This window comes from Zalophus californianus, chromosome 14 (assembly GCF_009762305.2).
Source record: "Zalophus californianus isolate mZalCal1 chromosome 14, mZalCal1.pri.v2, whole genome shotgun sequence".
In the NCBI taxonomy this organism is placed as follows: Eukaryota; Metazoa; Chordata; class Mammalia; order Carnivora; family Otariidae; genus Zalophus; species Zalophus californianus.
Genome location: NC_045608.1, coordinates 52,754,479 through 52,769,314, shown reverse-complemented (window position 1 = coordinate 52,769,314; position 14,836 = coordinate 52,754,479). Strand labels below are relative to the sequence as shown.

Below are 14,836 nucleotides of genomic sequence, written 5' to 3'. Positions count from 1 at the left end.
GGAATAAATGAGGAAATAGATTAAAAGATTCTTAGTGCTTTGTGCCTGAATATATCAATAAATGGTAGCTACAGCTATTTTTATGATAATGATGATAAGGGAATGTCATGCAATCATTTTATTTTGAAGACTAATTAAATAAAGGCATAAAATATGGTGTTAATGAAAAACTGGAATAATTGTCCAGATCAATACAATCCCAAATTCATTTATATATCAGAATGTATGTAATATACTAAAATATTGAGCAGTAATCCCTGGGTGATGGGAATGTTTCTTCATTATATGTTTCTGACTTTCCATTTTACAATGACTATTATTATTTATAAAATCAGGGGGCAATTAAAAGAATGAAATTAAGAGAAAAAAAAAAAGCTCATGGGCTTTAGGATTTTTGAAGATTTGCCGACCTGTGAAGAAAAACTGTAAATCTCAGCCTTACTAAGTCAAGCCTACAATGAACATCTTATATTCATAGCAAATGACTGAATTGAAGCAAGAAAAAAAATCCATCATCTTACATTATTATAATTACATTTTAATGTTTTCTTTTTACCAAGTTTTTTAATAAACAGTTAAATTCCTCTTTTTTGCATAACACGTATAGAAATCATACAAAGATCATTTTAAAAAACCTTCTACATAATAAAATATTTCTAAAGCTCTGTATGATTCATTGCACATAAGGCTTCAGAAAATAAGCTATAGGACAATAAAAGAATTTGGATAGTTTCCTAGAAATCAGAACAGGATTTAACTTGCAGATAAAAGTTTTGTTTTTGACAGTTATAATTGAGCATACCATTTCTTCCAAGAATGATAATAATTTAAACCCTGCCAAAGCATTTTAGGTTTAAGCAGAAAAGAAAGAAAACAGCACTATTGCTTTCAACCATTTTGGTTTTGTTTAACTGGCTCATTTATCTCTATAAGAAGAATAGGAGTCTAAAATTCTGGGGTTTTATCTCAACCTTCTTATCTTCAGATAAGTCATGTAACTCCTTTGGGTATAAATCTTCAGTAAAAAGAGTTATACTAGATTCAACATAGAATCACTTTCAGTTATAATTTTCTATGATTCTGTGTTAATTAAATATGAGTGAAATGGTAATTCGGCATTAATAAAACTTTGATTGTCAAACTTTTCCCAAGTTAAAGAGATTGTATTTCGAATGTCTGTGGTATGTGGGGTTGTACACCAGGGGCGGGACAAGGGGGCTTGGATTAGTTTGGTTTTAGCTTCATACCTACATGAATCTGGTAAGTGGCCCTGAGGAAATGTCTCTGGCGGGCAGATGACCAGATCTCTGTCTTAAATCTGGGACTTTCGATGCTTCAATTTGTATCATTTGTCTTCACTTGGAACTGAATTCCTCAGGAAGCTCCCTTCTGCTTTTTTAGCCTGAGCATCTTTAGTAAAGTTGCCAATAATATTTTTGGCAATTTCTAGTCTCTTGTAATTTAGACAAAGTTCTTCTCTTGACTCTCAGCATTGTATGGGAAATTTAAAAAGGCAATATTCTATCATTTGTTATTTAGTCATTTTACATGTTTCCTTTAAAGGAAGTCTTACTAAGACTTGTAAAGTTGATTGCTCAGAAAGGAGGAACTGAATGACCTCCCAGCAGATCTCCTGATGTAATCCAGGGCTCCCTGTGCTAATGGATGCTATTGTAGAGAAGGATGGCCCCACATTAAAAAGTCATCCTATTTGAGGTAAGACCGAAGTTATATATAAACGCCATTTGCATTTGAAGATGTTCAGTATTGGAACATCGCATCTAAATAGTGTTCTAAAGTTTTTGAAAAAGCATATTTGAAAATGAGATTCCTTTTGTTCACCTAATGGTTTTCTAGCATGCTAGTACAATGCTAGGATGATGTTTAACACCATAGATCAACTTTCATATTTTCTTTTATTGCACACTGAGAGCTATGTAACTCCAAAACTAAAAGTATGATACCTTGCCTGAATATCCAGAAAGTTAAGAGCAAAATTCAGGACTCATGGTAGTAACTGACCCACTTCAGTTGCTTTACTGATAACTGATTTTTTTGTATCTGCTTTATATAATTTAATTTGATAAGCTTTCTTTTTCAAAAGTGAGAGGGATATAAACTTGAATTAAATAAAAAAAGTTTATCAACTCTCTTTTATTCTGATAATATAAACCAGCAAAGAGAAACAAACACTAAAATTCTAACACCTGTCTGTGAAAGTTCTTATATTTTAAGTAAAACAAGTCATTATTCTAATCATTAGTAGGATAAATGAAAGACGCCAAACACAAAAGCAAAGATCTCTGCCTCCCAGTATTCATGCCCTCCTGTAATCACCTTCTGTTGACTTTAGAGTGTCCCTGGTGACTTACTTCTAGCCAACAAAATTAGACAGAGGTGCAAGAATGTCATTTCTGATACTGGATTACAAAAAGACCATGGCATCGGCTTTGGTCACCTTATCCTTCTTGCTTGTTCTGAGGGAAGCCAAGTACCCATGTTGTGGGCTGCCCTAGAGAGGACCATGTGGCCAGGAACTGATGTCTCTGGCTAACAGTCATCAAGGAAACCCTGTCAAAAGTCACGGAAGTGAAGTAAGACACAGATCCCATGGAACCTTGAGATGGATGCAGCCTCAGCTAAACACCTTACTACAGAGTGTCTGCACCAGAGATAGCCAGCTAAGCCACGCCCACATTCTACAGAAATTGTGAGATCACAGGTTCTTGTTTTAAGCCACTAAACTGTGGAATAACACAAAAGTGACATCCAACAGATAGAAAGTGGTGCAGTGATAGGTAACAATGTGTGATGGCAATACAGTGTGTGATCTCATTTATGTGAAATTACAAGGAAGTCAAAACTACTCCGTGACTGAAAGCAGAACAGCGGTTGCCTCTGCATGGGATGGGTATTGGCTTTGGTGAAAGAAATGTTCTATATCTTGATTTGAATGATGGTAACACCAGTACATATATATATTTGTCAAAAGTTACTGAAGTGTCCATTTGAGGTCTATGAATTTTACTCTATGTAAATTATACCTCAAAAGAGAAAAATGGAAGGGTCCAGGAACATCATTGTTTGACCAACTGGGGAGGTAAATTGAAACCTACTCAGGTTGGTATAGATCAATTGCATAGTTGGATCAAATGGAAAAGAAAAAATCTTTTTAAAAATTTTATATTTTTACAAGATGGAGAGGCCAGAGATTCTAAAGTGACATAAGACAACTATGTCAAACACATAAGCAAACAATTTAAAACTTTACTTAGAATCTCTAAACAAATGGGGCTAGAGTACCCAGGTCAGGCTGACTTGTATTTTTGTTTTTTTTTTTATTTTTAAAAAAGTAATCTTTATGCCCAACATGGGGCTTGACCTCCTGATCCTGAGATCAAGAGTCATATGCTCTACTGACTGAGCCAACCAGGCACCCCTTGAATTTTTGTTATTTTTGAAGTGGTTTTCTTCATTTTACTAATATTATGTTGTTGCCAAAACAGTCTCTTTTGTTTTGCCTCAACAATGGCAAAGAACAAAGATTTGTTGTGTACTAAAGAACGTTGCCCTATTTGTTCAAAATTAAAAGAAGTAATTAAGGGGAGAAATGAACTAGAGGCCTTTGGACAAACTTGGGGAAAAAGACCTAGTATATTCCTGGCCAATTGCCATAATACAGTACTTTCTTCTATGAATAGATGAATTTGGAAAACTGTCACAGGAGAGCCTGGTAGAGAAAGGCTCAGACCACCTTATTCTCAGGGGACCATTTATATGTTATAACAAGGGAACATGACAGAAAATAAGATGTCCTTTGTCTTCCATTATGTCATAAAAACTCGTGTGTGCTTATCACTTATCACTTTCCAGTATCTCTGGTGAGAGAAAAACTGACTCTCAGTTTATCAAGTGAGAAAAGAAAAGTTGAGATTGGGCAACACTGGTGTCAATTATCCTGGAAGTATTACATAAAAACAGGTCACCATAGAAGAGAAAATATCTCAAGGCCACATCCATACTGCTTGTCCCTTCCCAACTTCTTCTTGTCCACCCATCCTGGATGAGAGGAGTGTGGGAGACAGTGGTCTCCAGTCTCTGCCTAGACCTTTGGAACAATACAGCAGTATTGTTGAGATCAGATAATTGAGATCAGATAATTCATCATTAGATGGTTGAGAAGCTGTTCCAGGTATTATCTGATTGCTACTTAATGTTCTCTTGAAGAGGAAATAAAGAAGTTCTTATGGATACCTCTGAGTTTGGAATCATTTATTCTGACATTTATAAAAAATATTTATTACTTTGGGTGCCTGGCAAGGAGATTTTGGCCCAAGATTCTCATTTTAAAAGTAAAGTATTATAGTTAAGATTAGACCTTCCTCTGACCATCATCTGAACAGAACTTGGAATCTGGGAGAAACAGCCAATTTTATTGAACATGTTGAGAACACTGTAAAGTTAGTAGAAAGTGGGGGGTGCCTAGCTGGCTCAGTGGGAAGATCATTTGACTCTTGACCTCAGAGTTGTGAGTTTGAGGCCCATACTGGGTGTCGAGCTTACTTACTTAAATAAATGAATAAAATTTAAAAACAAAGTTAGTAGAAGGTGACAACAAAACAGCTTTCCTGGTACATGCCCATATGCCTACTAGGAATATTGCTAGCCCTTCAGTTTTTGTGTTTGTAAATGTTTGGGTAGGACCCTTGCATTAAGGTTGTTTAGAGGAGTGAGAATCTGGCATAACCTTACATAGGTACGTGCAAGTTAAGACTCCAGTTTACCAGTTAGGAATGTGAGTAGCTTATAACATCGAAAGGCAAACCCAAATACGACGCTTGAAAACAATGCAAGAAAAGAACCAATTATTGTGGTGGCACTGGCTAAACAATTTAGTAAAGACTAAATAGCTCATTGGTGGAAAACCTCCTCTAGTGACAGAAGGGCTTGGGAAACTGGGCAGGCTGAAAAAAAGACAAATCAAGAATAATAAATCTTGAGTAAGTAAAAATAATGAATAGATAATTGATAATCAATAAAACAAATTAATAACAATAAATCCATAAAATATGAAGTCAATAATTTACTGCCCATAGGGAACTGGTGGGAAAGGCTGCTTTTCTAGTCCTGAGCTAGTTGATAGGCATTTGAGCTGGGAGATATGCTCCTTCCCCAAGCTGGTGTTGAGGGACGGTCCTCCTAAATGTGTGGGAGAAAAGAAGGCTGATGGGGCAGTGAATCAGAGGATGACGTGGAGATAAATGACACATGGGATCTGGAAATCAGCCCACTCACATCTGTAAACCTTCTTGCTTGAGCAATGCCTTTTGAACAGACGGATGCACACAATGAGCTCCTGGGGACATGAGAATGTCCAGGAGAAACTACAGCCTCACCCAGTGGGAGGAGATTTCCACTCTGAAGGAGACTGAAGTGAAGAATTATGGGATGATTCCACAATGAGAGGGACTAAAATTTCACCGAGTCAGGGCTTTGTTATACTGTTTTTGGCCAGTTCCTGGAGGAAGTTATCACCCATACAATGGGGTTTTGTATTTTGTGTGGAAATCACCATTCCTTCCAGTCCAGTGAGAAGTCGCTAGAAGACCACTTCCCACCTTAAAAAGGCCTGTTTGTAGAAGATATTTGTAAGGGTGTCTGAAGATTTTAGTGGAAGAAAAGTAAAACCATTATAAAGTTCTTGCATCATTAATGAATAAAGACAGACTAAAAGGAGGCTTTCTGACCCTGGCACATTCTAACTAGATTGGACGATTGTCATGGTGTCATTTATATTGGATAATTCTGAATTTGAGAAATGTACAAGTGTCTGAATTTTGTATGATTGTTGCCAAGGTTATAGTGAAAAGCCACACCTCTGTAGATGGGAGTGAGTTTTCTCCTGAAGGGAACGTATAGTCCCCCTTTCAATTACTCTGGGTAGAAATTAATCCTTGAATGTCAACTGAGGACCTGATAGACCCAACATAGAAAAGTGGAAGGGGACCCTTCTTGGCTTGGGAGGCCAGGGTGATTTTGGTCTGAACCTGAGGTTCTCTTAGCTGCCTGGCGCATTTTCACGGGGGTGGAGATAGAGCTGGGAGGTGTACCTGCCATGGGAAGACAGGAGAGGGGGGAGGCAGACAGAGATTCTGGATGGCTCTTGTCCTGGGCAGCAGTGCGATATTATAGGTTCTTCTCCTCCTTCTTGCCCACCTCCTCCTCCTTCTTCATCTTCTTCCTCCTCCTTTTCTTTTTCTTCTTCCTCTTCAATATTATAGGTTATTCTTGACTTCAATTGTCTATTACTCCAAGTCTCAGCAGTCTTTTTAAATGACAAAAAAGTCAAGGCTGTTCTCACTGGCGTTGTGGGAAATTAGTGGAGGGCCTCAAGTCATACTTTGGAGAGGTGGTAGAGGAAGAGCAGTGTCTTTTCCTGGAACCTGAGTGGTAGTAGCAGAGGTGGTTACTCTTGGAGGAAAACGACGACCACTTGGTTCCCAAGTAGGAGGAAGGTATCTCTCTGAAAGAGCAAGTGGGTAGATTAAGGAGAGCTAATTTCCAAAAATAAAGTCTGCAAGGGCTCCTGGCATTTGAGTACACATCTGTACAGTATTCCTCACTGCTGATCCAGTAAGTAATTTGCCCGATTACTGCTTATTACAGTGACCATTTATTCTAAGCAGTATTCTCAAAGTGCTTCTGACCTACTGTATCATGGCAGAACTCATTTTATGTCTTAAGAAGGACTGGGCACCTGGGTGGCTCAGTTGGTTAAGCGGCTGCCTTCAGCTCAGGTCATGATCCTGGAGTCCTGTGATCGAGTCCCACATCGGGCTCCCTGCTCAACAGGGAGCCTGCTTCTCCCTCTGACCCTCTCCCCTCTCATGCTGTTTCTCTCTCTCTCTCTCAAATAAATAAATAAATAAAATCTTTTTTTTTTTTAAAGCACTATTCAAGATCAATCTTTTACTTGGTTTTAGTTTAAGCTTCTTTTCACAAATTTCTCTTTCCTTATTAGCAGGTTCATTCCAAACATCATACAGTTGCCTTGGTTGTATTTTATAGGTGTGTGTGAGGAGACCCACATTTGCCATGTCACCACCCACATAAGCCACAGAGGCGAGTGAGTGTGTGAGACCAGCACCTGTTGGCACTGAGTTGAGCAAGGCAGGTTTCCTCAGTGGGCTGGGGGTTAGCTCCCACCTCTTAAGGTCATTACCCTTTCTGTGGCCAGAGGTCCTGCCTAAGTACAGACAACTCTTCTTAATAATCTTAGGTTTACTTTCAACTGAAAATTTTAGGATTTACCTGGATTCCTGAAATTGTGTACTTCAGCTTAAAAATCACTTCCTATTTTGATCCTTTATTATTGCTGTTCTTATCCTTCAAACTAAGAATGTTAACAAGGGAAAATAACACGTTTCTTTCCCATTTTTGTACACTATTCTTTTAGGAGTGATTTCCAACTGCTTTGGCAGTTTGGGAAATGCGGTATTAAAATAAAGACATTTCAGAATAACTCTTTATGCTTTATGATGTCTCATGATGATTTAAAGTTAACTTTTTAGAAGGATTCAGTTCTCACTATATTCAAACTGAGGCTTGTATTTTAAATAGATTTTCAACAAACTCATTTTATATTATAATTTATATAGGAAAAATAAAAGCAATTTTAATTTATCCTCAAGTCACATTTATATTATAATTTTAACAGCCTATGATGATTCTTCTAAACTATAAAAATGCATTTTTCATTAGAACTTAATCTAATCTACTCATGATGGACAAGCACATGCTATAGCAAAACAGGACATGCAACTCAGTAACTAAAACTACACCCAGTTATTCAGTATTCTTTTCGCACCGAAAATTTGCAGTATAAATGGAAAATATGCCCAATATGCTTTCTTACAAGATTTCTGGAAAGACTCCTATAACTTTTATTTTGTAGAAGCTAAAAATGGAAGCTCAAAGTAACTGTTCCATAGTCAGTAGGCTTAGCAATCTCCTCAATTACACAGTACAACTGAAACAACCAGATAATAGCTATCTTATAGTTTTAGTCATTTGGATGACAGTAATAAACAGGTTGGACTCACTCTAGTAGATAAAACTGAAATCATTGAAAAGCAGGGCTACTTAGAATAAAGAAAAACATTTCAAAGACTTTTATTCCCTAAGTACTAAAGGATAGCTGTATGAAGACATAAACAGGTTATGAAGGAACTTAATGAGTTCATTAACTCACCAAAAGTGATGACTGTGTAACTGCAGTTAGTAACCATTTTTACAGATTGAGTGGAAGGTTCTTCATCTTTTCCAGGATGAAATTCAACTCCTCAGCCTGGTTTGTTATAAGCCTATCTTTCTAATCTAATTCCGGGTCATAGAACTTCTGAATGCCAGGCGTTCTGGAGAAACTCCCTTTCTGTTTCCCTGATGGAGGAAGCTGTTACAAGGCTCTCTAGAGTTTCAGAAATGCCGTGGCCTTTGTGTGGAACATGCTCCCTCCCTCTCCTTTTCTCTGTTGGCTCTTATCTCAAGCATTAGAGCTCAGTTCTGGATTCTAAGGGTCCAAAATTAAGGTGTTGGTCTATTTGATTTCTGATGAGAACTCTCTTTCTGGTTTGTAGACAGCCACCACCTCCCTGTGCCCACCCATGGAACAGAGAAATAGAGAGATAGAGAAAGACAGAGACAGAGAGAGAGGAGGGGAGCTCTTCTCATAAAGATGTAATTCCATCAGATCAGGGCCCTACCATCATAACCTTGTTAATGTTAATTACTTCCTGAGAGGCCCTGTCTCCATATGCAGTCATATGGAGGTTAGGTCTTCAACATATGAATTTTGAAAGGACACAGTTCAATCCATGGCATCATCTCTGTTACAGGAAAGCCATGATTCACTTGTGTTTCTAAAGGCTGGCTGGTGCCAGAGGAGGAATCTTTGAGAGACTTTCCCTGAGGTCTTTCTTGGGTGTGGTGAAAATGATTGGAGTGGAGAGAAGGTTGGAGACCTTGCTCTGAAACTGGGAAAGCTCATTCATATGGAGGCCTCCAGAGGTGAGACAGGATTTCTGTTGGGTGCCTTGAATGCCTCAGAGATGGGACTAGATGCTGAACTCACTGTCCAAATCCTAAGAGCCTGTGTGTTTCAGGGAAGCCCCAGACTTCAGTCAACCAGCCTACTGGGATGACCAGGCCACGATGAATGAAGGCCATGGAACCTTCCCTGATTAATCTGGATTATCTGAGGATTCTGTCGGTGGAACTTGTACATGGACTTTGAAGAGCAGCAACAGATCTAAGAAGGAGTTCCTTCTGAATCTGCCAAGTGGGGGCTTCGAGGACACAAAATTTCATCTAGAGAGAAATAAAGGAATGTGCCTAGGTGTTGTTGTAAGTGACCTCTTTATTAAAACATTTACCATGTTGGGCTATGATGCTTGCCTTTATTCCCTCCTAGCAGGACCTCGGGTTACTTGGGACAGGAGCTGGGTTTTGTACATTCTCTTTCCTCTAGCCCTTCACTCAGTGCCCAGGCAACTGAGCCTTGATAGGTGTTTATTGAGTGATATTGAATTGCAAGCCTCATTTTAGAGTAGAGGGTTTTGTGTGATAGATTTTCCTTTTACAGCAAACTTAAAAATGGCACCTTAGTACAATTACCATGTAATTACTGAATCAACAATTTACATATAAGAACAAATTCTTCCTTAGAAGCTTCATATAAGGTCACAAAATTGGCAGTAAAGAAAGCTCTGAATGTAATCACTCATATTTTAGGTACTTAAAATGGCCAGATATCAGAATTTCTTCTACTTGGTTTTTCTGGCATACGCAATGCCAGTTTATTTATGCCACTTGGGATAATTCTCCCTCCGTCCTTTATCTTACCATGTTAGTCAAATTTGGAAAGAATATATAAATGTTGTATCAATCAAGAGACAGGGCCCAGCATCTGAGTAGGAGCTGAAGGGAGACTCCCCTGATCCAATCACAATGGTGTTCCTGGCACCCGGGAGCGCCGGTGTTGGGACACGGATCCCTGCAGGCGGACTCGGGCCCTGCAGCGGGAGTGCACAAGCAGCGCGGGTGAGGGGTACGCCCCGGGACAATCTGGGAGGCCAGGGCCGGGCGGACGGAGGGCGGGGCGAGACGCCGCCGGGCAGACGAGGGGCGTGGGAAAGCCGGCAGAGGGTGGGGCTGGGACCGCTTTCTCGCGAGCCAGCACTCGGCGCGGCCCCCGGGGAGCGGAGGGGCAGGCTAGGGCAGCTCCCCAGCTCCCCGCGTGATAAAACTTGAGAAATAACCAGGAGGGGCGGCTCGGCGTCTCCTGGGTCCAATCCCGTCTCAGGAGCGAACACGCTCCCGGGCAGGCGAGCCTGACAGAGGCCAAGGAGACTTAAAGAGGAGTGGCAGCGAGGCACGCCCGCACCGCGCGCGCCGCTGCACCTCCGTGGGCTCTCGCCTCTGGCCTCCCGCCCGGCGCCCGCCTTCCCCCTTCCCGCCCTGCGCCCCTATGGCCACCGCCGAGCCTCGGATCCCCCTGCGCGGAGCCCTCTGCAGGCTGCTGCTGACCCTCGCGGTGAGTAGGAGCCCGGGCGGGAGCCGGGATGGGGAAGGGCTGGACCCGCCCTGGTCCCGCGGGGAAAGCGGAACCGGGGCGAAGCGGACAGAGAGCTGACGGCCGCGGCTCAGCCGAGCCAAATTTGGGCCTGGACCGGTGAGAGCAGAAAACGAACCTTGGAGGGACGACTCGGGACTGAGTTTTGTGTTTGGGACGTCACGTCCGATTGTTTGAATTACGAGTGGCGCTCCGGCGTGGCTGCGCTCTCCTGGGCCTTCGCGGGCGCCTGGGGCTCGCCCTCTTCCCCCGGCTTCCCGGGCTAGCTTTGATGATTGGGGCACGTCTGGGTGGAGAGGGACGAACAGTACTTGGTCAGGTATTTCAGGATCCCTGAGTGAGTAAAGCAGACGTGAGATGAGGTTCAAGAGGCTGCCCCACCCCAGGGTCCCCTGGGATGGGGACGTTAGTGAGTGGAGGGGCTGCAGTGGTGTTCTTGGGTCCCCGCGTGGAATTAACTCTGAACACCGGATTCCAGGTTTTGCTTCTGCTAAAAGTTATTCAGAGCTCACCTACCAGTCTCCTGGCCCGAGGCGAAGTGTGCCTGAGGCACGAGGGCGTGGGAAGGCTGGATCAGGACTGGGGTTGGGCTCGGTGGTGTGATGCGGGGGGAAGGGGGCTGTTGGGGTAGGGGGCAGAGAGGGTAGAGTCCGGGTGGGTGGAGGGGTGGGATAGGCGTGGGTTTGGGTGGTACTTTGTCCGGCTCGGGGAGGCCGGAGCCCAGCTTCCGGTCTTCTGTGCCCTGGAAAGCCGCGACTCAGGACGAGATTCGCCTGGAGAGGAAATTAGGGACAATTCTCCGAGAATTTGGGAGACATACAGGGAAAAATCCGAAACTCTGACGGCGCGATTACGCGCGGAGCTTCAGACTAGCCCGGGCTTGCGCTCGGGAAGTGCTGTGGAGAGGAGCCGCAGACCCGCATCCCCGCATCCAAGGACCGGCGGGCGAGTGGATGGATCAAAGCTTTGTCTTCTCTCTGAATCAGCGAGTTAGAAATATTGGGTTGGTGTTTATGATCTAAGATATGTTTATGGACAATGAATTGTACAAATGAGGGCGTTGATCTGCAAGGCAGCTGTTCCAGCAAAATGAGCTGATGAAATGACTCTTTACGAATGGGAACTGGCCTCAAAGTGTGCTCTTTTGTGATACATCTGGAAGAGTTTCCAGTTTTTATGCTTAAAAGTGTGGATTTAGTGGTTTGTGTTTTCTCTGCGAAAGGGTTTGGAGAATGGAGAGAAGAAACTGCAGAGGTGCCATGCTCCCAAGATCTCCCTGGAGGGGAGGGTGTGGAATTCAAGCAACTGTCCCGGTGACGGCAATGGAGGTGCAGGTGTTGGGGTGTGGCAAGGCAAGAAAGTGTGTGTTAGTCCGCACGGAGATAGCGTCAGCTCTAGTATTAGACATACTCGTTTAGGATTATTTTTAAAAAGAATTTCCCAGAGTTTAGACTGAATGGGATTTTCTGGAGACTTGAATATTGGAGAGTACATAGAATAATTTCTTTCATCCAAAACCCCCAGTGCACAAATAACTTCAGTTTCTGCCTTGATGGGTAAATGAAGACCTTTGTTGACCATCTCCTGTTGGTATTTCCCTTTGACTCATAGGATTCAGTATAGTATTAATGGCATAACACTTTAGAGACACAGTTTTCATTTTATAGATGCTTTAATGGATCTCTCAAAAACAATTCCTTGTTTGAAGTGAGAGCTCTTCAAAGCAAGTCTTTAACACAAAACTGAGATTTTAACAGGTTAGCCTTCCCACTCAGCTGTCCCATAAGCTGAGGCATTTCCCATTTGCACCCTTCTCCTGCATCTGCATCCCTTTCAGAGCTCTCTATCCTCAGTACAGTCTACACTACTGCCACAAAATAAATTCCTAATGACCACCCGCACACAAACACACAAAGGGGAAAAAAAAAGAGCAGAGGAGTGGGGTGGGGACTGGAAAGTAACATATCAGACCATCCCACTGCTTTTGAAAGTACTGAATGTCTCTTAAAATGTTTCTCCTCTGGATGTAACAAAAATTGAAAACTAATTTGCATTAGCTCATTTGCTCAGCTGTTCTGTCACATTACAAATAGTACCTTTCAAATATGTTTAATATTGTTTACCATAATAAATCCACTTTGGGAATTGTTATCTATTATATATTTTAAATAGTATGTTCTTGGGCACAGTGAATCTTTCATTTTGCTGAAAGGACTCTTCAAAAGGAATTAAAATAGTGTTTTCCTTTCTAGCATAACATTCTGTTTTCCCTTGGAGGATGTGAATCCTACATGCCACCTATGCTGACAAATGGGCATTCTCTCTTTTCAGATTTTATAGCATTAATTAACAAGAATAATGAGACTCCTTTAGCAGACTTTTTGTTGTTGTTGTTGTTGTTCTTGATAACATTTGACATATGAAATCTTTTTAAAATAAAAGTACAATAATTGCTATTAACTTTTGCATTAGACAAAAATTAGGCTAAGGCAAACAAAGGAAGTAAATGCGAACTGGTTAATTTTAAAACCACGATCCTAAGAAAGTCAAAGTTTTGGTATATATTTGATGGGTGCATTATCAGCTAGCCTTTTAAAAGGAGATTGTTGATGTTTGTATTGAGATAGAGCTAGATCCTGCAACATTTTCTGAATCACTAAATATATGTAAGCCTATGCACATTTTTTGGTCCTGTTGTAATCCCCTTGGCAGTTAGCATTCCATATATGGAATCTGTGGTCACCTGTGGTTAATCATGCTTTCCATTTAACTAGAATTCCTGTCTTACAAAGAGTTTGGTTAGAAAGAAATTTATTAGCATGATCTAAGCCCCGTGAGTACAGACAGAGGGGTCAATCTTTTGATTTACCTTTGAGCTGGTAAGAATTTGAAAGGTAATATTTCCATTTTTGCAGAAGGCAGGTGTCTATAGGAGAAATGAGAAATTTAAAATTTCATAACTATTATGCTCAGCTAAGAAGATCCTGTTTATTTTTCAGACTTTTCATAAATTTCCATTGTTTAGCTTCTTTTTCCTTTGTTGAAAAAGGGTGTTATTTTAGAAAGCCTACCTGTGTATTCCCAGTAAAACTGTACACGGGAGAAAAGTAAAACAATTTCAGATAACTGCTCTCATTTTCACTCTCCTTTGGCATTAGATTTTCTTATCAGGATTTAATTATTTGTATGATAAACTTTCTATCACACAGTTAATAAAATTTGAATAATACTGTACAATGAATCAAAGTAATTAATTTTTCCCAGACCACATGGACAATACTTGGTTATCATTTTTTTTAAGATTTTATTTATTTATTTGAGAGAGAGAGAATGAGAGAGAGCACAAGAGGGAAGAGGGTCAGAGGGAGAAGCAGACTCCCTGCTGAGCAGGGAGCCCGATGTGGGACTCGATCCCGGGACTCCAGGATCATGACCTGAGCTGAAGGCAGTCGCTTAACCAGCTGAGCCACCCAGGCGCCCCTTGGTTATCATTTTTTAAAAACTCAATTTGCTACATTTTAATGTAAAGTTCTGCAGCTCTAGGCTTTATAAATCAGATATTTAAAAGATTTTCCATTCAAAGAGAGTCTTTTATAACTCAAATAGTCAATCCGTAATTCATTAATCTTAAAATTATTTTTGGAATGTTGATTTTTTTATTGGGCATTCTTTTATACAAAAGTTATTTTTGAAATACCTTTAAAGGTCATTAATTCACCATTACTAATCTAATGGTGTCTTTACATTTTTATTTTATTTTCTTTTTTTTTTAAAGATTTTATTTTAAGATTTTATTTATTTATTTGACAGAGAGAGAATGAGAGAGAGAGAGCACGAGAGGGAAGAGGGTCAGAGGGAGAAGCAGACTCCCTGCTGAGCAGGGAGCCTGATGCGGGACTCGATCCCGGGACTCCAGGATCATGACCTGAGCCGAAGGCAGACGCTTAACCAACTGAGCCACCCAGCCGCCCCTATTTTATTTTCAATAATATAACCAATCTCTACAAATAGAATACCAAATTATAGTTTCAAGAAGCATGACATAAACTGAAATCTATACATGAATATGATCCCTTTCAAAAATTATATTAATGAATTAATTACACATTGCAATGATGTACTATATAATAATGAATGTGAATGAACTACTGCTGTATGCTCAGCATGGATAAATTTCACAAACATAATTTGAGCAAAGAAATCAAG

General features: G+C 40.8%; 1 protein-coding gene across 2 annotated transcripts in view; it reads left to right on the top strand.

The window, feature by feature from the left end:
• Positions 1–10,245: 10,245 nt before the first annotated feature.
• DSC3 (desmocollin 3) overlaps positions 10,246–14,836 on the top strand; it is a 52,422-nt gene continuing 47,831 nt past the window's right edge. For both annotated transcript variants that reach the window (XM_027577660.2, XM_027577661.2), the window contains exon 1: positions 10,246–10,591. In XM_027577660.2, the coding sequence (XP_027433461.2) occupies positions 10,526–10,591 (66 nt within the window). In that variant the 5' untranslated portion in view covers positions 10,246–10,525. The remainder of the gene's footprint in view (positions 10,592–14,836) is intronic.